Raw genomic sequence first — 24,809 nt, 5'->3', positions numbered from 1 at the left:
CCCTGTGTCCAAGTTGATTTCACCTTCCAAATAAAGCATCGCTGGCAATTTCATCTTTCATTTCTTTAGTGTCTTAGTGTCTTTAGTATCTTTCATTTCAAGTAGTGTGATATATACTGAGTGACTCAAATCAAATCAAAGTTTATTAGTCACATGCACCGAATACAACACGACTTCAATACTTCCCACAGTTGTGTCAAGTTGGCTGGATGTCCTTTAGGTACTGGACCATTCTTGATACACACGATAAACTGACACACTCAAACCGGTGCTCCTGGCACATACTACCGTTCCATACCCCGGATTCACCTGGTCAGTCTATGACATGGAAATATCAGTTTAAGTTGTCCCAGTAATCTCAGTAACAACCACACTGGGAGGCTTTCTATTCACAGCGGGCTAAACTGAGTGTAAAGCCTACCCATCTTGAATCAATGCAAATATGCCCTTGTAAAATGATCTACTAAGGTAAAACATTACTGTGGTACTAATAGTGACCCTATCTTTGGTTAAAGTAGCACACAGAGACAGTGCTTGTCTGGGAACATAAACCCGCTGGTGTCTTACCTAACTGCAGCTCCAGGATGCTGAGTTTGCTTTCTGAGGGGAACAGGATCTTTGGAGGCTTGTCTGTCAGAGGGGCTGGAAAACAAAAAGAAAACACACATTACAATTCATTTCCACACTTCTGACATTTGTCCATTGAGCCATATACTTATCAAAATGTCTTCGTAAACCCGAGCGCAGAGTTGAAGAGTGAGAGGAGAACACAGTGCAGACACAGTATGGAAGCTGAAGCAGTAGACAGAGGGAAACTGTTAAAGGATATCCCCTTCTCCAAAAGCCTCAAACATCCATCTACTTCAAAACTTTACCCTGGCAACCGTTTTTAATCCCAGCTAGCGGCTTCACTACCTTGTGATCCAAGCACGTCAGTGACTAGACTGGCTGTGCTACAGTGTGAACACGGATTCAGGTTGGATGGGTATTTACCCCAAACCCCAGGTTTATTCCCTGCAATGTAGGGAAGGGCTTCAGTACCGTTCACGGATATCTTAGCAGCTATTTACATATGTCAGATTGTTGCGACGACTCGTCACAGCAGAACAAAATACCTATAAATAATCCATTGGTGAATTTCCTGCAACCTCGATGTTGAGTGAGATGGATCAAGCCAGCAACAGAGGGAGGACAAGGGGAAATATGTAGTGTGTGACTGGAAGTGCTATCCTGTCATGATGAGCTTAATCGTACCAAGCTGCGTTTGACAGGACGCTCGTTTTTCAGCCGCCCGGATTCCAACTTGCATGCGCTCCGGATGCATTTAAAGTGGCTACGTTTGGTTTAGTCTTCGTGTATTCTCAGACTACACCAAGAGAATACATCTAATATCCATATTCTGTGAAGTGCCAGCCTATTTACCATAAACTTTAAAAAATGTATTCGCGCTGCAATGAAACATACTCTTGGGTACGACATATGGCATCGCCGAAATCTGTATTTGTATTTATCTGTCATTGTTGTTCAAAGCCTTTAACTCAGAGGCAAATAACTGGTGGTGGTGGTGGTGGTGGTGGCAATGTATACCGTAAGAAGCAGAGGCAATATAAATAGGCTTTACAAAGGAGGAGGTAGGAACCCAGGAAGTACTTTAGATACCTCATACTCTTATTCAGATGTTGAATCTTAATTTGATCACAGCAGGAAATGAAAAGTTGTAGTGTATTCAAGGTTTAAAAAGGCTTCTAAAGTTTGCAATTTCCACTTGTGTCAGACTTGATTTGCCCTAACAAAAATTGTATCACCCCCTACAAAAATATCCATTAATTATCAAATTAAGTCAAATTAAGAGCTGTTCTTGTTATCCTTCTTGTCAACTAATGTTCTCTGTCCAATAGAGTGTTCGGCTTTTTATCTGCTTCTATAGCTTCACATGTCATATTTACCAAAAGTAATGACTAATCATGCTCATTATTCACACTGTAAAGGTCAGGGTCTGCAGCGAATGCTTCAGCTAAACAGCACAGGAACACATGCACGGTGCATATAACAGTTATAAGAAGGAACAAAAGCAATCTAGTACAATGACAAAACTAGTTGGGTCTTCCCTTAGACCTGAATTCAAACTGATCATTAATGGAAGGTTTCTTATGTAACATATTTCCTATGAGACAAGTAAAATCTTCTTCTGATCAGCAATTATCTCTTCTCCCCCCCCATGTTCTACTGTAGATATACATAATTAATGAACACTTGTTTGATACTGCAGCGATGATAAAATCGTAGCTATGAGAGGTCACAGATGATTCACCATTGTGAAGATACTGGTTTCCTGTCTGTTTCGACCCCCATTGGAATACACCAGCCCCAATTAGGCCTAGCGAGAAGTAACAAAATATCTGCACTTAGGGCCATCCCATGATCATTAGTGCTTAATTGGGCACCCTCTTCAAAGTGGCATTGGAATGTCCTCATATCTAAGATACTTTTTTTAAGAGTAGTAAGAGTATGAACACTCAGTCTGAGTCTGAAAACGGTCAGGGAGAAACTCTTATAGGGGAATGAATTATGGCACAAAACAACACGGCAGCTGTAGAGTAGGTAGTAGTCAGAGGTGTAGGTTCACTGTGTGGTGTTTCCTGTATGTGTTGCCAGTCTAGTCTGCTTGCTCATTAAAGAACAGCAGTTGAATGTGTTAATTTATCACCAGGTACAAACAGCCTTCACTAAATCTATTTGGGGGGATACCTGTGTCTTTCTAGTTTGGCATGGTCCATATCGCTTTGCAACTGCATCTTGGTGAGAAAAAAGCAGAACTGAAAAAGGTCATTGATGTACCATACACAGTCTTAGTGAAAAAATAACATCTTTGGAGCAAAATGGATGACATTTGGGAGTCAATGGTTCTCAATTGACACATTAAAGCCTATTCTCTGGTGACTGTGTGAAATGACTCTCCATCATGCAGTGATAATGTGGTGCCGTCTCAATTCATGACTAATGAGCCAAACCACGACACCGTCCCCATTCGAAGAGAGAGAGAGGGCCGAGACCAAATCGTGACACCAAAACAAACTCAAACTAGAGCCTCGATCCACTAAATGTTTCCCTGGCGGGAGCAAGAGCTGGGCTCCGCTCGCGGAAAATCTCATTATGTTAATTACCTTTTTCTTTATGAAATATGCATTGAATATTTTGTTTAATCACGACATGAAAAAGAAAACACAGTCGTTCCCGAAAATGATTAGTCCCAACATGAGGCAGGCATGAACACGGTACAAAAAGTCTGTGAACAGCGTTTTGGCAAGAGGGTGACCATAACTCTGATAACCGATAAGAGAGAAACTGAGCAGTACTTTGCTTTGATGAGAACTCATAGTAGTACCACAGTGGACTCAACATTGACCAATGATAGGCCAAACACAATTGGTATTCAGAGTTTCCTAAATCCATTGGTATTGACTGCGAGGCAGAATATTAATAATGAATTGCTTGGTGAGATTCAAACAGAAAATTCATATCACACATTACGATTCATGTAACCAGTTATGGATTTATCTGATTGTAATGTCTTCTTTGAGATGACTACAGACATCCACAGACACAGACATACACATAGAGTAGGTACTGTATTGTAGGTTATCCTCAGGGACTGGCTAGAGATGTAGCTGGACCTGGATGGAGCCACCTACCTACACGACCTTCTGGAGCTAACTGCCTCTCAATCTCTGTCTCTGTAGGGTTTTGGAGCTACCTGACTACCCTTCCCTGTCTCTGTAGGGTTCTGGAGCTACCTGACTACCCTTCTCTGTCTCTGTAGGGTTCTGGAGCTACCTGACTAACCTTCCCTGTCTCTGTAGGGTTCTGGAGCTACCTGACTACCCTTCCCTGTCTCTGTAGGGTTCTGGAGCTACCTGACTACCCTTCTCTGTCTCTGTAGGGTTCTGGAGCTACCTGACTAACCTTCCCTGTCTCTGTAGGGTTCTGGAGCTACCTGACTACCCTTCCCTGTCTCTGTAGGGTTCTGGAGCTACCTGACTACCCTTCCCTGTCTCTCACCTCCTCCCTGTAGGCTGTCTCGTCGTTGTTGGTGATCAAGCTTACCACTGTAGTGTCATCAGCAAACTTGATGATTGAGTTGGAGGCGTGCATGGCTATGCAGTCATGGGCGAACAGGGAGTACAGGAGAGGGCTGAGAACTCACCCTTGTGGGGCCCCAGTGTTGAGGATCAGCGGAGTGGAGATGTTGTTTCCTACATTCACCCCCTGGGGGCAGCCCGTGAGGAAGTCCAGGACCCAGCTGCACAGGTGGGGTCGAGACCCAGGGTCTCAAGCTTAATGATGAGTTTGGAGGGTACTATGGTGTTGAATGCTGAGCTGTAGGCAATGAACAGCATTCTTACATAGGTATTCAGTGTGCAGTGTGATGACGATTGCATAGTCTGTGCACCTATTGGGACGGTAAGCAAATTGGAGTGGGTCTAGGGTGACTAGTGGGGTGGAGGTGATATGATCCTTGACTAGTCTCTCAAAGCACTTCATGATGACAGAAGTGAGTGCTATGGGGCGATAGTAATTTAGTTCAGTAACCTTAGCTTTCTTGGGAACTGGAACAATGGTGGCCATCGTGAAGCATGTGGGGACAGCAGATTGGGATTGATTGAATATGTCCGTAAACACACCAGCCAGCTGGTCTGCGCATGCTTTGAGGACGCGGCTGGGGATGCCCTTCTGGGCCGGCAGCCTTGCGAGGGTTAACACATTTAAATGTTTTACTCACATCGGCCACAGAGAAGGAGAGCCCGCAGTCTTTGGTAGCGGGCCGTTTCGTGGCACTATATTGTCTTCAAAGTGCGCAAAGAAGATGTTTAATTTGTCTGGGAGTAAGATGTCGATGTCTGCAACAGGGCTGGTTTTCCTTTTGTAATCCATGATTGTCTGTAGATCCTGCCACATACTTCTCCTGTCTGAGCCGTTGAATTGTGACTCCACTTTGTCTCTATACTGACACTTGTTTGTTTGATTGCCTTACAGAGGGAATAACTACAATGTTTGTATTCGGCCATGTTTCCAGTCGCCTTGCCATGATTAAATGCGGTGGTATGTGCTTTCAGTTTTGCGCGAATGCTGCTTTCAAGCCACGGTTTCTGGTTAGGGAAGGTTTTAATAGTCAGAGTGGGTACAACATATCCTATTCACTTCCTTATAAACTCACTCACCAAGTCAGCGGTGAGCGAGTACTGGGAAAATACCCCAGTCCATGTGATCGAAGCAATCTTGAAGTGTGGAATCCGATTGGTCAGACCAGTGTTGGTAGACCTAAGCACGGGCACTTCCTGTTTTAGTTTCTGCCTATAGGAGGGGAACAAGAAGATAGAGTCGTGGTCAGATTTGCCAAAAGGAGGGAGGGGGAGGGCCTTGCATGCATCGCGGAAGTTAGAGTAGCAGTGGTCGAGTGTGTTACTCGCTCGTGTACTGCAATCGATATGCTGCTAGAATTTAGGTAGCCTTGTTCTCAGATTAGCTTTGTTAAAATCCACAGCTACAATAAATGCCCCTCAGGATATATAGTTTCCAGTTTGCATAAAGTCCAGTGAAGTTCCTTGATGGCCGTCTTGGTATCCGCTTGTGGGGGGATGTAGACGACTGTGATGATAACCGAGGAGAGTTCTCTTGGGAGATAATACAGTCGGCATTTGATTGTGAGGAATTCAGGTAGACAAAAGGACTTCTTGTATGTTGTTACAATTACACCATGAGTTGTTAATCATGAAACATACGCCCTTGTTCTTACCAGAGAGATGTTTGTTCCTGTTGGCGCGATGCACTGAAAATACCGTTGGCTGTAAGAACTCCGACATCATGTCCCCAGCTAGAAACAGAGTATGTAGTAGTATCCCCATACTCTGAAACAGAGTATGTTACAATCCCGGAAATCTCTTTGGAAAGCAACTCTTGCCCTAATTTCGTCGACTTTGTTAACTAGGGATTGGACATTAGCAAGTAATATACTCAGAAGCGGTGGTTGGTGTGCGTTCTTCTAGCCTCACCGCTCCGGCAATCTCTCCTCCGACGGTGTTGTTTTGGGTCGGCCTCTGGAATCAGTTCAAATGCCCTGGGAGGTGCACACAAAGGATCCGCTTGGGAAAGTCATATTCCTGGTCGTAGTGCTGGTTGTGCTGGTAAGTTGACGTCTCTCTTAAATCCAATACTTATTTCCGGCTGTATGTAACAACACTTAAGGTTTTCTGGGCTAACAATGTAAGAAATAATACATAAAAAAACTAAATACTGCACAGTTTCCTTAGGACTTGAAGCGAAGCTGCTATCTTTCTCGGGGCCATCTCTATGATCTGCCTGATCACTAAGTTAAACTGTCAAAGCATACTGCTTTGGTTCAGATACAAGCAGAAACTCCACATCATTCATTCTCTTGGTTGTAGAAAAGTGTTAACCTTTAATTTCAAGAGCTATCTGCAGGGGAAAATGGTCTTAGTCCATAGATAATATATAAATATAGAATATTCAGTATATATACCGTAATCTGTAATGTTTCAGTTTCTTGCTCAATACAAATATTACATTTCTCTGCAATAATATATGTTCTCCGTCTCTCTCTCTCTGCAATAATATATTCTCTCTGCACATCTCTCTCTCTCGCTCTCTCTCTCACTCTCTTTCTCTCAATTCAATTCAAGGGGCTATATTGGCACTGGAAACATGTTGACATTGAATATGACATTTCACATGTTATATTATGTCTATATACAGTGTTGTAATGATGTGCAAATAGTTAAAGTAAAAAAATGGAAAATAAATAAACATAAATATAGGTTGTATTTACAATGGTGTTTGTTCTTCACTGGTTGCCCTTTTCCTGTGGCAACAGGTCACACATCTTGCTGCTGTGATTGCACACTGTGGTATTTCACCCAATAGATATGGGAGAGTATCGAAATTGGAATTGTTTTCAAATTCTTTGTGGGTCTGTGTAATCTGAGGGAAATATGTGTCTCTAATATGGTCATATATTTGGCGGGAGGTTAGGAAGTGAAGCTCAGTTTCAACTTTATTTTGTGGGCAGTGAGCACATACTGTTGCCTATCTTCTCTTGAGAGCCAGGTCTGCCTACTGCAGCCTTTATCAATGGCAAGGCTATGCTCACTGAGTCTGTACATAGTCAAAGCTTTCCTTATTTTTGGGTCAGTCATAGTGGTCAGGTAACCTGCTACTGTGTATTCTCTGTTTATGGCCAAATAGCATTCTAGTTTGCTCTGTTTTTTTTGTTAATTATTTTCAATGTGTCAAGTAATTATATATTTTGTCTCTCTCTCTCTCTCTCTCCAACATGCTAGTTATACAAATATGCTAGACCATAACTGTTACAGAACTAAGGAACAATGCTACACTGTAATCACACTGTACCAGCCCTGCCTAACAAATGAATAGATAGCTTCTAGCGTCGCTGAATGTAAAGTGGTGCCTGCCCTACGCTTCCAATAATGGGTGGTGGTAATGGTGAGGGGGTGGGCGGATTGCAATGTATTCTTAAAACCCTTTTCCTTCTTCCTACTTCAACCTTTTCCATTAATTCTGTCTATTTGGGGCCATTAGTGTGAAGTATCCCTCCACTCCCCCTTTTGGAGGTTGCCATCAGTTACAACCCTACATTGTGCAGCCGGTAGCAGCAGAACACTAATCATTAGCAGGGTGGAAGCCAGGCTCTCTGGGGGGTATCCTTTAACAAATGTCAGGATTGAGCTAGAGGGGAAATTGCTCTCCCAAAGGCGGCCGTACATCAGAGGACCCAAGACAAGAGTAGCGATGATCCCTCTAAGAGAAGCACACTTTAAAACTAGACTCATGGTGAAATCACTCCTTCTTGCTCTGGTTAGGTGTGAAAACGCTAGTTGAACAGAACAGAAGCGAACAGCACAGCATCTCCATTGCTGGGATATAATTGGATCCCTCAGGTTTTGGTGAGAATTTGCAAAGGGTATGTGGTTGTAGACAAACCTCTGGAACAAAGAGGATGTAGGAAAAAGCAGGAGTATCTTTTGTTAGTTTTAACATAGATATTTCGATATTTTCATGAACATTAATGGGTTGCAATTACATTCATCTGTAGTATTCCAGGTCTCATCCATTAATGGGATTAAAACGTGAAAATATCAAATACTTTCACTTGATTAAAAGCTGCTTGGGTAGTGGGTGACAGACACAGGGAGAATCTCAATTGCATACTCCTCACGTCCTCTCTCCTCACCTCAAAACCCATTGGATGAGAAAGCCAGAGGTCCCTCTCATCTGAACTTCTCCTCCAATAGTTTTTGAGAAGAAGGCAAAGTAAAAGCAGAGAGGACGGGAGAAGTATGCAATTCAGATTTTCCCATTCTCATGGTGATGTTTAGTGAGGCATCAGGTGGCCTGGCTTGTGACTTTGACCAAACAGAAGCTCTTCAAAGCCTTCAACAGCGTAGGTGGTCTCTGGTCATCTATTGACCGGACAATGTGCAACAACTTCAAAAGGACAGCGCTCAGAGCACATCACAGCAGATTGCATTTTGATTTGAGACTCTAAGCTGTGTGCCTTTCATCCACACTGGTAGGAGTTTCATACAGGGACTGTAGCAGACTGCCTGGAAGTGCTAATGAGCAATACCTCTTAATGTAATCTCCTTTTAATGAGACTCTTTGTTTTGAGAGTCTTGCTTCTTCCAGGCACTAAGGTATGAGTCAGCCTGATACAACGCTCTATGTTGATCTGAGAGGATAGTGGTAAAAACAGGAAGTGAATGTAGTTGTAGATGTTAATGACCACTTATAAGAACATAAGTTGTGCATGACGACACGTTTTAATGTTTTTAATGCCTTAGACTCAATCATGGACACTCTTACTGACAGTTGTTGCTGCTTTGCGTGATGCATTGTTGTCTCTACCTTCTTGCCCTTTGTGCTGTTGTCTGCGCCCAATAATGTTTGTACCATATTTTGTGTTGCTCCCATGTTGTTGACATGTTGTGTTGCTACAATGCTGTGTTGTCATGTGTTGCTGCCATGCTGTGTTGTTGTCTTTAGGTCTCTCTTGTCGTGATGTGTCCTATATTGTTATTTTATTTTGAATCCCAGCCCCTGTCCCCGCTGGAGGCCTTCTGGTTGGCCGTCATTGTAAATAGGAATTTGCTCTTAACTGACATGCCAAGTTAAATAAAGGTTAAATAAAAAATTAAAAAATATGATGAGGTAATTTATAGGAAGTGTTACCAATACATGCAATAATAGCGGCAACACCAAGTGATAAAATATATTTAAATATATAATTTAAAGAGCCCAACATATATATTTGCACTATTTAACTGATGCTGCTTCAGTTCAGACAATGAACAAAACATTCCTTATAAGGAAGCTCATGAGATACATGTCCCAGAGAGGTTGTATCAGCGGTTTCATTACTAAGGGCATGGATACTGAACCAATACCCACGTAATAGGCCTGTTTGACGTCAGAATAACAGGGATTTGGGTTGTAGCTTCAGTACCCTGAGAGGTACTGGGGAAGCAAAACATTTCCATGTAATTACCTTCAATAATCCTCCAAGTTCTCTCTAAGGCCCCTGAAATAGAACCACATTAAATCTCACACATTGTTTAAAAGGGCACATTGTGCTCTACCTACAGTGCCTTCAGAAAGTATTCATACCCCTTGACTTATTCCACATTTTGTTGTGTTAAAGCCTGCATTCACAATGGATTAAATAAATTAACATCTCACCTATTTACACACAATACCCCATCATGAAAAACTGCAAACATCTTTATTGAAATGTTTGCAAATTTATTGAAAATGAAATACAGAAATATGTAATTTACGTAAGTATTCACACCCCTTTGCTATGACACTCCAAATTGAGCTCAGATGAATCCAATTCCCTTTGATCATCCTTGAGATGTCAGTACAACTTGAGTGGAGTCCACCTGTGGCCAATTCAATTGTTTGGGCATGATTAAATAAGGTCCCAGAGTTGACAGTCAGAGCAGAAACTATACCAGAGCAGAAACTATCCCAGTCTGCTATCCCCACATGCTTCAAGATGGCCACCATTGTTCCTGTTCCCAAGAAAGCAAGGTAACTGAACTAAATGACTATCGTCCCGTAGCACTCACTTCAGTCATCATGAAGTGCTTTAAGAGACGAGTCAAGGATCATTTCACCTCCACCCTACCTGACACCCTAGACCCACTCCAATTGGCCTACCATCCCAATAGGTCCACAGACGATGCAATCGGCATCACACTGCACACTGCCCTATCCCATCTGGACTAGAGGAATACCTATGTAAGAATGCTGTTCATCTATTGCATCTTACCTATGCCCCACGGCCATCATGCATCCATATATTTATATGTACATATTCTTATTCCATCGACTTACATTGTGTGTATAAGGTAGTCGTTATGAACTTGTCAGACTACCTGTTAGATATTACTGCACTGTCAGAACTTGAAGCACAAGCATTTCACTACACTCGCATTAACATCTGCTAACCATGTGTATGTGACCAATACAATTTGATTTGATTTGATGAAGTCCAAGGAACTGTCCCTAGATCTCAGAGACATAATTGTGATGAGGCAGATATCTGGGGAAGGGTATAAAACAATTTCTAGAGTGTTGAAAGTTTCCAAGAGCACAGTGGTCTCCATCATTGGGAAATTGAAAACATATGGAACTACCCAGACCAAACTGAGCAACTGGGCAAGAAGGACATTGGTCAGGGAGGTAACCAAGATCCCAAATGATCACTCTGACAGAACTACAGAGTTCCTTGGCTGAAATGGGAGAATTTTTCAGAGAGACAACAGTCTCTACAGCACTCCACCAATCTGGGCTTTATGGTACAGTGGCCAGACGGAAGCCACTCTTGAGAAAAAGGCACATGACAGCATGCCTGGAGTTTGTAAAAATGCACGAGAAAGACTCTGAGATCATAAGTCAAATGGGGTCTGATTAGACAAAATGAACTCTTCGGCCTGAATGCAAAGTGCTATGTCTGTAGAAAACAAAGCACAGCTCACCTGTCTACCTTGAAGCATGTTGGTGGCAGCATCATGATATGGGGATGCTTTTCAGCAGCAGGGATTGGGAGACTGGTAAGGATCGAGAAAACAATGAATGGAGCCAAATACAGGCAAATCCTTAATGAGAACCTGCTTCAGAAAGCAAACGGCCATAGAACGGGGCGAAGATTTATGTTACAAATGGACAATTAGCTCAAGCATACAGCCAAAGCAATGCTGGAATGGCTTCAGAACAAGAATGTGAAAGTCCTTGAGTGGTCCAGCCAAAGCCCAGACTTGAATCCCATTGAAAATCTGTGGAAAGACTTGAAGATTGCTGTTCACTGCCGCTCCCCATCTAACTGAACAGAGACTTGAGAAAATCTGCAAGGAAGAATGGGAGAAAATCCCCAAATCCAGATGTGCAAAGCTGATACAGACATACCCAAGACAACTTAATGCTGATACAGACATACCCAAGACAATTCAAAGCTGATACAGACATACCCAAGACAACTTAAAGCTGATACAGACATACCCAAGACAACTCAAAGCTGATACAGACATACCCAAGACAACTTAAAGCTGATACAGACATACCCAAGACAACTTAAAGCTGATACAGACATACCCAAGACAACTCAAAGCTGATCCAGACATACCCAAGACAACTCAAAGCTGAACCAGACATACCCAAGACAACTCAAAGCTGATACAGACATACACAAGACAACTCAAAGCTGATACAGACATACCCAAGACAACTCAAAGCTGATCCAGACATACCCAAGCCAACTCAAAGCTGATCCAGACATACCCAAGACAACTCAAAGCTGATCCAGACATAACCAAGACAACTCAAAGCTGATCCAGACATACCCAAGCCAACTCAAAGCTGATACAGACATACCCAAGACAACTCAAAGCTGATCCAGACATACCCAAGACAACTCAAAGCTGTAATCGCCGCCAAAGGTGCTTTTGCAAAATATTGACTCAACATATACAGTGCCTTGCGAAAGTATTCGGCCCCCTTGAACTTTGCGACCTTTTGCCACATTTTAGGCTTCAAACATAAAGATATAAAACTGTATTTTTTTGTGAAGAATCAACAACAAGTGGGACACAATCATGAAGTGGAACGACATTTATTAACTTTTTTAACAAATCAAAAACTGAAAAATTGGGCGTGCAAAATTATTCAGCCCCCTTAAGTTAATACTTTGTAGCGCCACCTTTTGCTGCGATTACAGCTGTAAGTCGCTTGGGGTATGTCTCTATCAGTTTTGCACATCGAGAGACTGAAATTTTTTCCCATTCCTCCTTGCAAAACAGCTCGAGCTCAGTGAGGTTGGATGGAGAGCATTTGTGAACAGCAGTTTTCAGTTCTTTCCACAGATTCTCGATTGGATTCAGGTCTGGACTTTGACTTGGCCATTCTAACCCCTGGATATGTTTATTTTTGAACCATTCCATTGTAGATTTTGCTTTATGTTTTGGATCATTGTCTTGTTGGAAGACAAATCTCCGTCCCAGTCTCAGGTCTTTTGCAGACTCCATCAGGTTTTCTTCCAGAATGGTCCTGTATTTGGCTCCATCCATCTTCCCATCAATTTTAACCATCTTCCCTGTCCCTGCTGAAGAAAAGCAGGCCCAAACCATGATGCTGCCACCACCATGTTTGACAGTGGGTATGGTGTGTTCAGGGTGATGAGCTGTGTTCCTTTTACGTCAAACATAACGTTTTGCATTGTTGCCAAAAAGTTAAATGTTGGTTTCATCTGACCAGAGCACCTTCTTCCACATGTTTGGTGTGTCTCCCAGGTGGCTTGTGGCAAACTTTAAACAACACTTTTTATGGATATCTTTAAGAAATGGCTTTCTTCTTGCCACTCTTCCATAAAGGCCAGATTTGTGCAATATACGACTGATTGTTGTCCTATGGACAGAGTCTCCCACCTCAGCTGTAGATCTCTGCAGTTGATCCAGAGTGATCATGGTTGCATAGTGCTCCTTGGGATGTTTAAAGCTTGGGAAATCTTTTTGTATCCAAATCCGGCTTTAAACTTCTTCACAACAGTATCTCGGACCTGCCTGGTGTGTTCCTTGTTCTTCATGATGCTCTCTGCGCTTTTAACGGACCTCTGAGACCATCACAGTGCAGGTGCATTTATACGGAGACTTGATTACACACAGGTGGATTGTATTTATCATCATTAGTCATTTAGGTCAACATTGGATCATTCAGAGATCCTCACTGAACTTCTGGAGAGAGTTTGCTGCACTGAAAGTAAAGGGGCTGAATAATTTTGCACGCCCAATTTTTCAGTTTTTGATTTGTTAAAAAAGTTTGAAATATCCAATAAATGTTGTTCCACTTCATGATTGTGTCCCAGTTGTTGTTGATTCTTCACAAAAAAATACAGTTTTATATCTTTATGTTTGAAGCCTGAAATGTGGCAAAAGGTCGCAAAGTTCAAGGGGGCCGAATACTTCCGCAAGGCACTGTATCTAAATGTGATATTTAATTTTCAACAAATGTGCAAACATTTCTAAAAACATGTTTTCACTTCGTCAATATGGGTTATTGTGTGTAGTTGGGTGAGACAAACCATTTCTGCATGGACCTCGCTTTTTGCATTGGGGTTTTGTCATGCTGAAACAGGAAAGGTCCTTCCCCAAACTGTTGCCACAAAGTTGGAAGCACAGAATTGTCTAGAATGTCACGTATGCTGTAGTGTTAAGATTTCCCTTCATTGGAACTAAGGGGCCTAGCCCGAACCATGAAAAATAGCCACAGATCATTATTCCTCATCCACCAAACTTTACAGTTGACACTATTACAGTGGTGCAGGTAGCGTTTTCCTGGAATCCGGCAAACCCAGATTTGTCCGTCAGACTGCCAGATGATGAAGCGTTATTCATCACTCCAGAGAACACATTTCCACTGCTCCAGAGTCCAATGGAAGTGTGCTTTACACCACACCATTGCGCATGGTGATCTTAGGCCATGATTGTCTTTGGAGATTGCATGGCTCTGTGCTCGATGTTATACACCTGTCAGCAATGGTGTGGCTTAAATAGCTGAATCCACTAATTTGAAGGGGTATCCACACATATATAGTATGTCCCAAAGAGGTTGAATCACCGTAAAAAAAACATTGTTAATCCCTTTGAATGCAGGCTGTAACACAACATGTGGAATAAGGCAAGGGGTATAAATACTTTCTAAAGGCACTGTCTCTCAGAACAAGTATAGTATAGTATAGTGTCGGTGGGCTAGAGTCAGTTTGTTATATCTGGAGTACTTCTCCTGTCCTATCTGGTGTCCTGTGTGAATTTACGTATGCTCTCTCTAATTCTCTCTTTCTCTCTTTCTTTCTCTCTCTCGGAGGACCTGAGCCCTAGGACCATGCCTCAGGACTACCTGACATGATGACTCCTTGCTGTCCCCAGTCCACCTGGCCGTGCTGCTGCTCCAGTTTCAACTGTTCTGCCTGTGATTATTATTATTTGACCATGCTGGTCATTTATGAACATTTGAACATCTTGGCCATGTTCTGTTATAATCTCCACCCGGCACAGGCAGAAGAGGACTGGCCACCCCACATAGCCTGGTTCCTCTCTAGGTTTCTTCCTAGGTTTTGGCCTTTCTAGGGAGCTTTTCCTAGCCACCGTGCTTCTACACCTGCATTGCTTGCTGTTTGGGGTTGTAGGCTGGGTTTCTATACAGCACTTTGAGATATTAGCTGATGTACGAAGGGCTATATAAATACATTTGATTTGGTATAGTACTGCTTGACCGGAACAAAAGTCTGCACCCACACCAGCTCTCTCAAGAGTATGATTGCCCTCCCTTACACCAGCAAATAATAGTCTTTCAAATGGAAGTGAGTGATTCTCTTATTGACAAAGGAATGATACGCATCTCTCAGTGGAGAAAGGGCCTCCGCTATGCTTATTCTCCAATCACTCTGTAGTCTATCTACAATATACACCTGTCTGATCCTCTCCTCTGACACCTCTCTTTCAGGCTACATCATCACCTGCTCATTACTGACCCCCAGCTGCCTATGACACAAACATTATCTAAAAACACCAGCCCCCCTCCACTTCCTACCTCCATCCCCCGCCCGCCCACCCACCATAGTCATGTCTCCTACCTTCCTCCCCTGTCCCCCCACCATAGTCATGTCTCCTACCTCCCTTCCTCCCCTGTCCCCCCACCATAGTCATGTCTCCTACCTCCCTTCCTCCCCTGTCCCCCCACCATAGTCATGGCTCCTACCTCCCTTCCTCCCCTGTCCCCCCCACCATAGTCATGTATCCTACCTCCCTTCCTCCCCTGTCCCCCCCACCATAGTCATGTCTCCTACCTCCCTTCCTCCCCTGCCCCCCCCACCATAGTCATGTCTCCTACCTCCCTTCCTCCCATGTCTCCCCCACCATAGTCATGTCTCCTACCTCCCTTCCTCCCCTGCCCCCCCCACCATAGTCATGTCTCCTACCTCCCTTCCTGCCCTGCCCCCCCACCATAGTCATGTCTCCTACCTCCCTTCCTCCCCTGTCCCCCCCACCATAGTCATGTCTCCTACCTCCCTTCCTCCCCTGTCCCCTCAACCATAGTCATGTCTCCTACCTCCCTTCCTCCCCTGCCCCCCCCACCATAGTCATGTCTCCTACCTCCCTTCCTCCCCTGTACCCCCACCATAGTCATGTCTCCTACCTCCCTTCCTCCCCTGCACCCCCCACCATAGTCATGTCTCCTACCTCCCTTCCTCCCCTGTACCCCCACCATAGTCATGGCTCCTACCTCCCTTCCTCCCCTGTACCCCCACCATAGTCATGTCTCCTACCTCCCTTCCTCCCCTGTCCCCCCCACCATAGTCATGGCTCCTACCTCCCTCCCTCCACCAGAGTCATGGCTCCTCCCTCCCTCCCCCATCCCTCCACCACAGTCATGGCTCCTACCTCCCTCCCCCATCCCTCCACCACAGTCATGGCTCCTACCTCCCTCCCTGTCCCCCCACCACAGTCATGGCTCCTACCTCCCTACCCTGTCCCCCCACCACAGTCATGGCTCCTACCTCCCTCCTCCGTCCCTCCACCACAGTCATGGCTCCTACCTCCCTCCCCCGTCCCTCCACCACAGTCATGGCTCCTTCCTCCCGTGTCCCTCCACCACAGTCATGGCTCCTACCTCCCTCCCCTGTCCCCACACCATAGTCATGGCTCCTACCTCCCTCCCCCATCCCTCCACCACAGTCATGGCTCCTACCTCCCTTCCCTGTCCCCGCACCATAGTCATGGCTCCTACCTCCCTCCCCCGTCCCTCCACCACAGTCATGGCTCCTTCCTCCCCCGTCCCTCCACCATAGTCATGGCTCCTACCTCCCTCCCCCGTCCCTCTACCACAGTCATGGCTCCTTCCTCCCCCGTCCCTCCACCACAGTCATGGCTCCTTCCTCCCCTGTCCCTCCACCATAGGCATGACTCCTACCTCCCTCCCCCGTCCCCCCACCACAGTCATGGCTCCGACCTCCCTCCCCTGTCCCTACACCACAGTCATGGCTCCGACCTCCCTCCCCTGTCCCTACACCACAGTCATGGCTCCTACCTCCCTCCCCAATCCCCCCACCACAGTCATGGCTCCTACCTCCCTCCCCCGTCCCTCCACCACAGTCATGGCTCCTACCTCCCTCCCCTGTCCCCCCACCACAGTCATGGCTCCTCCATCCCTCCCCTGTACCCCCACCATAGTCATGGCTCCTACCTCCCTACCCTGTCCCCCCACCACAGTCATGGCTCCTACCTCCCTCCCCTGTCCCCCCACCATAGTCATGGCTCCTCCATCCCTCCCCTGTCCCCCCACCACAGTCATGGCTCCTACCTCCCTCCCCCGTCCCCCCACCACAGTCATGGCTCCTACCTCCCTCCCCCATCCCTCCACCACAGTCATGGCTCCTACCTCCCTCCCCCGTCCCCCCACCACAGTCATGGCTCCTACCTCCCTCCCCCGTCCCCCCACCACAGTCATGGCTCCTACCTCCCTCCCCCATCCCTCCACCACAGTCATGGCTCCTACCTCCCACCCCCGTCCCTCCACCACAGTCATGGCTCCTCCCTCCCTCCCCCGTCCCCCCACCACAGTCATGGATCCTACCTCCCTCCCCCATCCCTCCATCACAGTCATGGCTCCTACCTCCCTCACCCGTCCCCCCACCACAGTCATGGCTCCTACCTCCCTCCCCCGTCCCCCCACCATAGTCATGGCTCCTACCTCCCTCCCCCATCCCCCCACCACAGTCATGGCTCCTACCTCCCTCCCCCGTCCCCCACCACAGTCATGGCTCCTCCATTCCTTCCTGTCAAGCAAATGAAATCCAACACAGCTTCAGGTGTGTTTTCAGTGTGATTGTAGTTATCTCCCTCGCAGTACGCCTCATCAAGCAGCACAGTATTTCCCCCCTGAACACAACACAGCTTCAGGTGTGTTTTCAGTGTGATTGTAGTTATCTCCCCCGCAGTACACCTCATCAAGCAGCACAGTATTTCCCCCCTGAACACAACACAGCTTCAGGTGTGTTTTCAGTGTGATTGTAGTTATCTCCCCCGCAGTACGCCTCATCAAGCAGCACAGTATTTCCCCCTGAACACAACACAGCTCCTTTGAGGAAATGGTGAATAATGCATGCAAGCCTCTCTAATTAAAATAGGGACCTGGTCTTGGTCACACATCATTACCTACGTGTCCGCGCTCCTCAAGAATATGTTGGTGCATCACACACACACAAACCGTAACCCCCCGACGCTTAAACAGCACTTGTGTGTGGGGGGGGGGGGGGGGGGGGCATTGTTTGGGCAGGCGAGGCAGACGGTAGCGAGGGGGGTACCTAACGTGCGTGAAAGTATCAATCTGACATTTCCCTTTCGCTGATTAGCGTTTCATTCATGACCATTCATCTCGTCATCTCTATCCAATCATTTCAATCAAGGCATGCTTACCTAGCTCCCTCCATATTCATGTCTAACAAGCACATTATCTGTTGATTTAGGGTTGTATAAATACCTCTTTAACAAAATAACAAGCTCAACAAACAGGGAACGTAATCCAATTCGACAGTGTATGGTCAACAGATATGGAGCTGATTTAATAAGCTATTGTGGATGTCTGTCTGTCTGTTCAGGAACATAGTGAAATGAACTGAATCTTTCTGCTGGGCTCTGATAGTGAAGGAGCTTTAGTCATCAACATCTTGGGATATTTAAACGTGACTTGGCAGTTGGGTCATGAAGCCATGAGCTAATATCTAATCGTTATGGCAGTTGTCATAACATTGCGCACTGTTTTTGTCCGATGTGACTTAAGACAGCTTGGACCAAAATGACAAGGCAGCCGAGGTTAACTTGGGAGCCACTGTATGTCATGAAAACGTTAGTTCATTTATCATCTTAGATATGTACTTGCTTACATTGTTTAATATACCAAACATAGTCACATGCTAATAATTATATTTCAGACCTGCCATTCTTAAAGGGCTAGTTCATTCAAATCACCAACCAACTATAACTCAGCATGTAGGTACAAAGGAAACAATATCATGGTGGTGAAAGAACTCAATGTCAGAGGGAAGGAAGGAGAGAAATAGGGAGGGATGGAGGGAGAAAAGGAAGGGAGGACTAGTCTACACTCTTAGAAAAAAGGGTTCCAAAAGGGTTCTGCCACTGTTCCCATATGAGAACCGTTTTGGTTCAGGTAGAACTATTTTGGGTTCCAGGTAGAACACAAAAAGGGTTCTACCTGGAACCAAAAAGGTTATATCCGGAACCAAAAGGGGTTCTTCAAAAGGTTTCTCATATGGGGACAGCTGAGAATCCTTTTAGGTTTTAGATAGCACCTTTCTTTCTTAGCATGGACAGGCGATTTAGCTCCACATAAACACACACACACACACACACACACACACACACACACACACACACACACACACACACACACACACACACACACACACACACACATGCATGTACACACACATAAATCCATTTGTTCCCTCTCACCAGGAAGCTTGCTGTGGAACCAATGCAAGCCTAGACTAGCTGAGTCTTAATTAACTGACCAGGCATGATTTAGCTGCTTTAAATTATCATTACACTATCCTACTTTTCTTCATTCCTAATCCCAACTGTCACAGCCTTTAAGCATTCTAATAGGCCGTCTTTAGAGTGCCTCTTCTGGTGTTAAAATAGACTCGGAGGACAGACATCTTCGTGATTCGTGAAAAGCAGAGTCACTGTATAGAGCTAACTTCCTGCTTCCTGCTTCCTGCTTCGTGCCTCTGTCTTTGATCTTTATTTGTTCCTGGTGATTGTAATGAACACATAGTTCAGCCCCTGACATGACGTGAGAGCATGCTCATTTAGCCTCTCCGTGGTCTGGTGTCTTGGTCTCTGGGTTGTAGAAATGATGCAGGGGACTTCTATGAAGAGGAGGAGAGTGGGAGGAAGGGAGGGAAAATGTGTTATTGATTCAGCCAGTTTCCCCTCCACATACTGCTCTCTCAGCAGCTATGCTAAAATGAACGCCGACATTTGGCTAAACCTTAAATCTGGAAGCTTGACAGGCAATACCTATGTACTTCTCTGTAATTAAAAAATGGATTAATCTTGAGCGCTGGGCTGTCATAAATACCCTGTTATATTAAGCCGCGCTTCGGTGCAGCATCAAATGAATATAAACAGAGAAATTGACAGTGGCTAGGACTATGTATACATCAGTGTGAATGGGCGCTGAGGACCCAACTCTACCTGTTGCCTTTGGAGAGAAGCAACACCTTCCAGCTTCCAAGATGGCTGCCGTCATCATCAGTACCATGAGAGGCCTCTTGGCTCATGTCAGGGAAATGACTGAGGCAAAGCCTAGGAGGGGTGTGAGAGAATGTCCTTCTACCACATAGATGCTCATACAATACTGAGGAACATTGTCTTCCTCTCTGGGTTGGAATCATAGGACAGAAGAAAATTGTCTCCCAACCACTTCCCCTGCTACTGCACGGTCTTCAGCTACAGCTTTGATATCCAAACAGAAGTGAGGAATTCTTTCCAAAGTTGCAATTAAGCAGATGTGTAAACCCAGTCTGAGCAGTAATGAATCATGACTGTTTTAATTGTGTATTGTTTCCATAATAACGAGGGGAGGGTGTGAGCAGCGGTAAACAGACGTGCAGAATAGACAGTGCTGTATTGTCACAGCACTGCTGTCATTTGAGAGGGCCTGCCTGATGCAAAGGATATTGAAAATGTCCAACTTACTCCCGCAAAAAAACTTTTTCCTTCTCTTTAGTTATTACCCAAAGTACTGAGTGATTTCATTCCCTGTTCCACTTGTAAAACTACCCTTTGAAGTCAATTTAGTGTGTATTTTCTTCCCCCCCACACAAAATTGTTTCTGATATAATCTTTAATTAGGAGATTGAATGTTTTTCCAATTGGGGAATAAAATGAAATGGTTTGCTCTTGGTACAGAGTGTTTTGTCCCAAGGACAAATATGAACGTCCCTGTTTAGATCACTCAACTGACAGCAGACAGTAAAGTGCTTGTTTTATTGGAGTGAGTGATTGTGTGTGTGTGTTCATTCTCGGTCTACAGGCACATCTCATGAGACTGACTGTATCACAACTCTGCCATCTTGAACGCTTGGATTCCTCCAACTAGAGTCCTGAGCAACAATATCTTTGGTCAAAAGTAGTATAAAAAGGGGATAAGGGGCCATTTGGAACACAGACTTTGTTGTCTGAGGCTGGGAAGACTGCCATAGCGATGTTTAAGCACTGTCTAGCTTTGTTGTCTAAACTACTGTCTTCATTGTCTTCTGGACGCATCTCGTGGTTTCCCTTAGTAACGGCAATTTGCCATTGTTTAATCAAGCCTGTTGTTAACATGGTGGCTTTGATTTTTAGCACCGACACGTTTGGCTATTGTTACTGTTAACTTGTAGCTAAAATGATCCAAGGCTGTATTTGTGGAATAGAACGCTCAAAACTCTTTAGAATACAGGTACTGTAAGTACCGTAATAATTCAACATAGAACTTTTACACCAAAAAAAAAGTGTTTTTCCATAAACAACAAGATGACCCAGAAGGTTGGTGGCACCTTATTTGGGGAGGACGGGCTCGTGGTAACAACTGGAGCGGAATCAGTGGAATGATATCAGACACATGGTTTCCATGTGTTTGATGTCATTTAATTTGCTCCGTTACGACAATTATTATGAGCCGTCCTCCCATCAGCAGCCTCCCCTGGAATATAACCATGCTCAATGATGAAACGTTCTCAAATTGAAATGTTTCGTAACATCAACAAAATTCAACGTGCTGACATGCAGCGGGGCGGTGCCTCGTCTGAGTCAGAGACCTCACGCTTCGCCGGTAGTCCTTTGAAAGTCCTGCTAGAGTGTAGCCCATCGACCCACATCTATCAGTTATCTCCACCTATCGTCCACTCACTGAGTACGTTCCCATGCACACTAATAATTAGATGTTAAACTGATTGTGGCAGTAGGCAGATTACGCAACAGTCATGTAAACACCTTACTCTGTTTATCTTAATTGGGGTAAGGTCATAATCCAAGTAAGCATACGCCGATTAAAACACCTGGTTTTCTGATCTTTTAAATGACTAGGACACGTAAACACCTTAATCGGCGTTCCAGCAGTGTATTTGATCTGTGCATGTGCTAGCGCCAGCCGAGAGCCTCTCTCTTTGCGTCTTAGAAGTAGTTTTCACATACACGCTATATATGTCCGAACTCGGAATCAAATATGTTCCAGCATGTCACTGCGATGCTCTAAACGGTCCCCGACTTTGTAGTCTGCAGTACCACGGGTTCAAACATGAGGCATGACCCCTGGAAATGGGTCATGTGATCTGGGTCAACTGGCATCAACGGGGCAGATATGAGGCTGAGATGATAAGCCTCTGTAAGCCCCTGTCCTGTCTGGTCAGGTCACTGTCAGTCACTCCCAGGATGCATTGTGGTTGTGCGCCTGTGCCTGCGGTCCGCCTCCCTTCGAGCAGGGCTATAACCCTCTCTCTCTCTGCCAGTCTCCAGGTGCATCCAAAATGACACTCTATTGCCTATTGAGCGCACTATATAGGATATTTTTGACCCTACGTGTGAAGGTCAAAAATAGTGCACTATATAGGCAATAGGGTGTAATTTCAGCCTCAGCCTCTGTGCCAGTGTACATGCCCACAGTTAATCTCCAGAGATGGGCAGTGCCAAGCAGCTACAGCTGTTCAAACAGGTCAGTGGGTAGAGTAGAGCGGACGCAGCACCAGGGGCAGTGCCAGCTAGTCAGTACCACGTGGTGCCCTACATCTCGGCAGGCCCCGTGGGAACAGCGATGTCACGTGCCAAGCTGCGAGGAACCGCTGCACGGTGCACAGCCACTACTCTCTCTGTCTGACAGCTTAGTACACTCAGTCCTCTAGCTCTCCAGGTCTCAACACACAACCATGCAGCAACACTGTAGCTCTGTTATATAACCACTGGCTGGGCTAGCAAGGTGATAACACAGATATTGCAATCATTCAGTTGAACATTTAATCTGGGGGTTTAACCCTTTCTCCATCACTTTGCATGAACCTCTCACCCTAGGCCTTTTGACTTGCCTTGGCCCTTTTAATGCTGAAATCCCATAATAGAACTGGGAGCCATGTGAGCCCATAACAGAGTGACCTGGGCTGGGCAGATGTTAAGAGTGGGCCATTTAAACATCAGATTAATGACGAGGCCAGCTGTAGGATTAAAGGGCTATGTGGCGCTGCGGTAATCTTCTACCCGGTAACACTGAGCAATTGTCTCCTATAGGTGAACTAAACCTTTTTTCCCGTTGAGACTCGGTCCGTCGCCCACTTATGTCAAACGATCTTGTCGATAGCCATTATTGCGTTAAATACACAGAAACAAAGAGCTTACGCTGTGGAATGGGCCGGAAGGTAATACAGATGTAGTTAATGTAAGATTGTAAAGGTCAACAGGCTATAAGTGGTACAACCCACAAGACATCCTCTGCCCTGATAAAGCAGGAAGACAGACAGACTATGGGAACACTCATTGGGGCTAAAAGAAATGTCATATAAACATTGGCCTAACTAACCCTAACCCTAACCCTTATGTCTTTAACAGCATATACCTAATGTTGTGTCTGAGCTCTGCAGGCCTTTGAACCGTAGTCTAGCCTGAAGGATCCCTCCTCTTCCTCTACTGTTTCCATACAGTCCAGCTGCGTGTGACAGAGTTTTACATGCCACCGCAGTCAGTGATTACTGTTGTACAGTCTCCCCCAGCTGTTGATCTGACCCTCCCCTTCCTATTTGCATTGGCTAATTTGGCCTGTTATTCAGAGCAGCGTGATAAATCTGGAGGTCTGGAGGGTCGACGGTGCGGTGACGCGGCGCTCCTTGTCGTTACCGTTACAGACAGCCATGACCGGTGACCCGTGTGATGAGGCGTGCTGCTGTGCCCGCTGCTCCCAGCACCCAACGGTCAGTCACACAGGCTTGGGCGCAGCAGGGGGTGTGAGAGGGCCCACAGCCGTGCCTGACACCCTGACAGCTTCATCAGCGTTAAGACAACCCCCCCGCTCTCGCCCCCCTCGCCCCTCTCTATGCCCGTGGACAGCTCCAGCGTCCAGGCCAGCTATAATTAATCCATACCACCTATGGGCTTTGTTCATTTCTCAGCTCTCGTAACAACGATGGCGCAGTGGGCGGTATTGTCAGACCAGCGACTGCGGGTAATTGGCTGGTCGAGGCTGTTGTGACGGCCGGGAGGGAGGGAGACCTTTTGAAGTGGGCTGCTTGTCACACAGAGGACTTTAACAGTGTCGCGATTAGGACAAAATAAGTGGAGTGGGGATGACAACCTGATGGAAGAGAGAGGATGAAATGGTTGAGGAGAGGAAGGAGAGAGGGATTTAGAGAGAGAGAGAGAGAGAGAGGGAGAGAGAGAGACTGACAAAGAATGAGAGAGAGATTTGGAGAGTGGAAGGGAGAGGAAGGAGGAGAGAAAGTGAGAGAGGTAAAAGAGGAAGATGGACAGATAGACGCTACAAATAAAGAATGGAGAGTTTATGATCAGGCCAGAGATACAGTCAACAGCTAATGTAGAAACTTGCCAGTGGGAACAACAACCAAATCCCATCAAATGAGACTAACACACCCTTCAGAATGAGACCCACAGAAGACCCACAGAAGACCTTCAGAAGACCCACAGAAGACCCTCAGAAAAAGCACAGAAGACCCTCAGAAGACCTTCAGAAGACCCACAGAAGACCTTCAGAAGACCCACAGAAGACCTTCAGAAGACCCTCAGAAGACCCTCAGAAGAACCACAGAAGACCTTCAGAAGACCCACAGAAGACCCTAAGAAGACCTTCAGAAGACCCACAGAAGACCTTCAGAAGACCCTCAGAAGACCTTCAGAAGACCCACAGAAGACCCACAGAAGACCCTCAGAAGACCCTCAGAAGAGCCTCGGCTGAAGCCTAAATGCAGTTTAGACATGAGCACTTCATACAGCTCCACAGACAGAAAAGTGTCAGTAGAGTGAGAGAGAGGATCATTTTGTTTACCTTCGAAGCAGTCGAATTGATGAAAAACTGGACTGGAAACGTATTACCTTTCTGTTTGGTTGAGAGAACTACCGTGTTTTTCCTGCACTAACCCGCACTGTGAAACGTACACT

General features: G+C 45.5%; 1 protein-coding gene across 2 annotated transcripts in view; it reads right to left on the bottom strand.

Annotated features, from left to right (window-relative positions):
• Positions 1 to 24,809, bottom strand: part of LOC110495483 (interleukin-1 receptor accessory protein-like 1) — a 398,899-nt gene that overhangs the window by 162,545 nt on the left and 211,545 nt on the right. For both annotated transcript variants that reach the window (XM_036951893.1, XM_036951894.1), the window contains exon 6: positions 568 to 642. In XM_036951893.1, coding sequence (XP_036807788.1) covers positions 568 to 642 — 75 coding nt within the window. The remainder of the gene's footprint in view (positions 1 to 567; positions 643 to 24,809) is intronic.

Source organism: Oncorhynchus mykiss, chromosome 18, assembly GCF_013265735.2.
Source record: "Oncorhynchus mykiss isolate Arlee chromosome 18, USDA_OmykA_1.1, whole genome shotgun sequence".
Taxonomy (NCBI): domain Eukaryota; kingdom Metazoa; phylum Chordata; class Actinopteri; order Salmoniformes; family Salmonidae; genus Oncorhynchus; species Oncorhynchus mykiss.
This window is presented reverse-complemented; position numbering and strand designations above follow the sequence as displayed.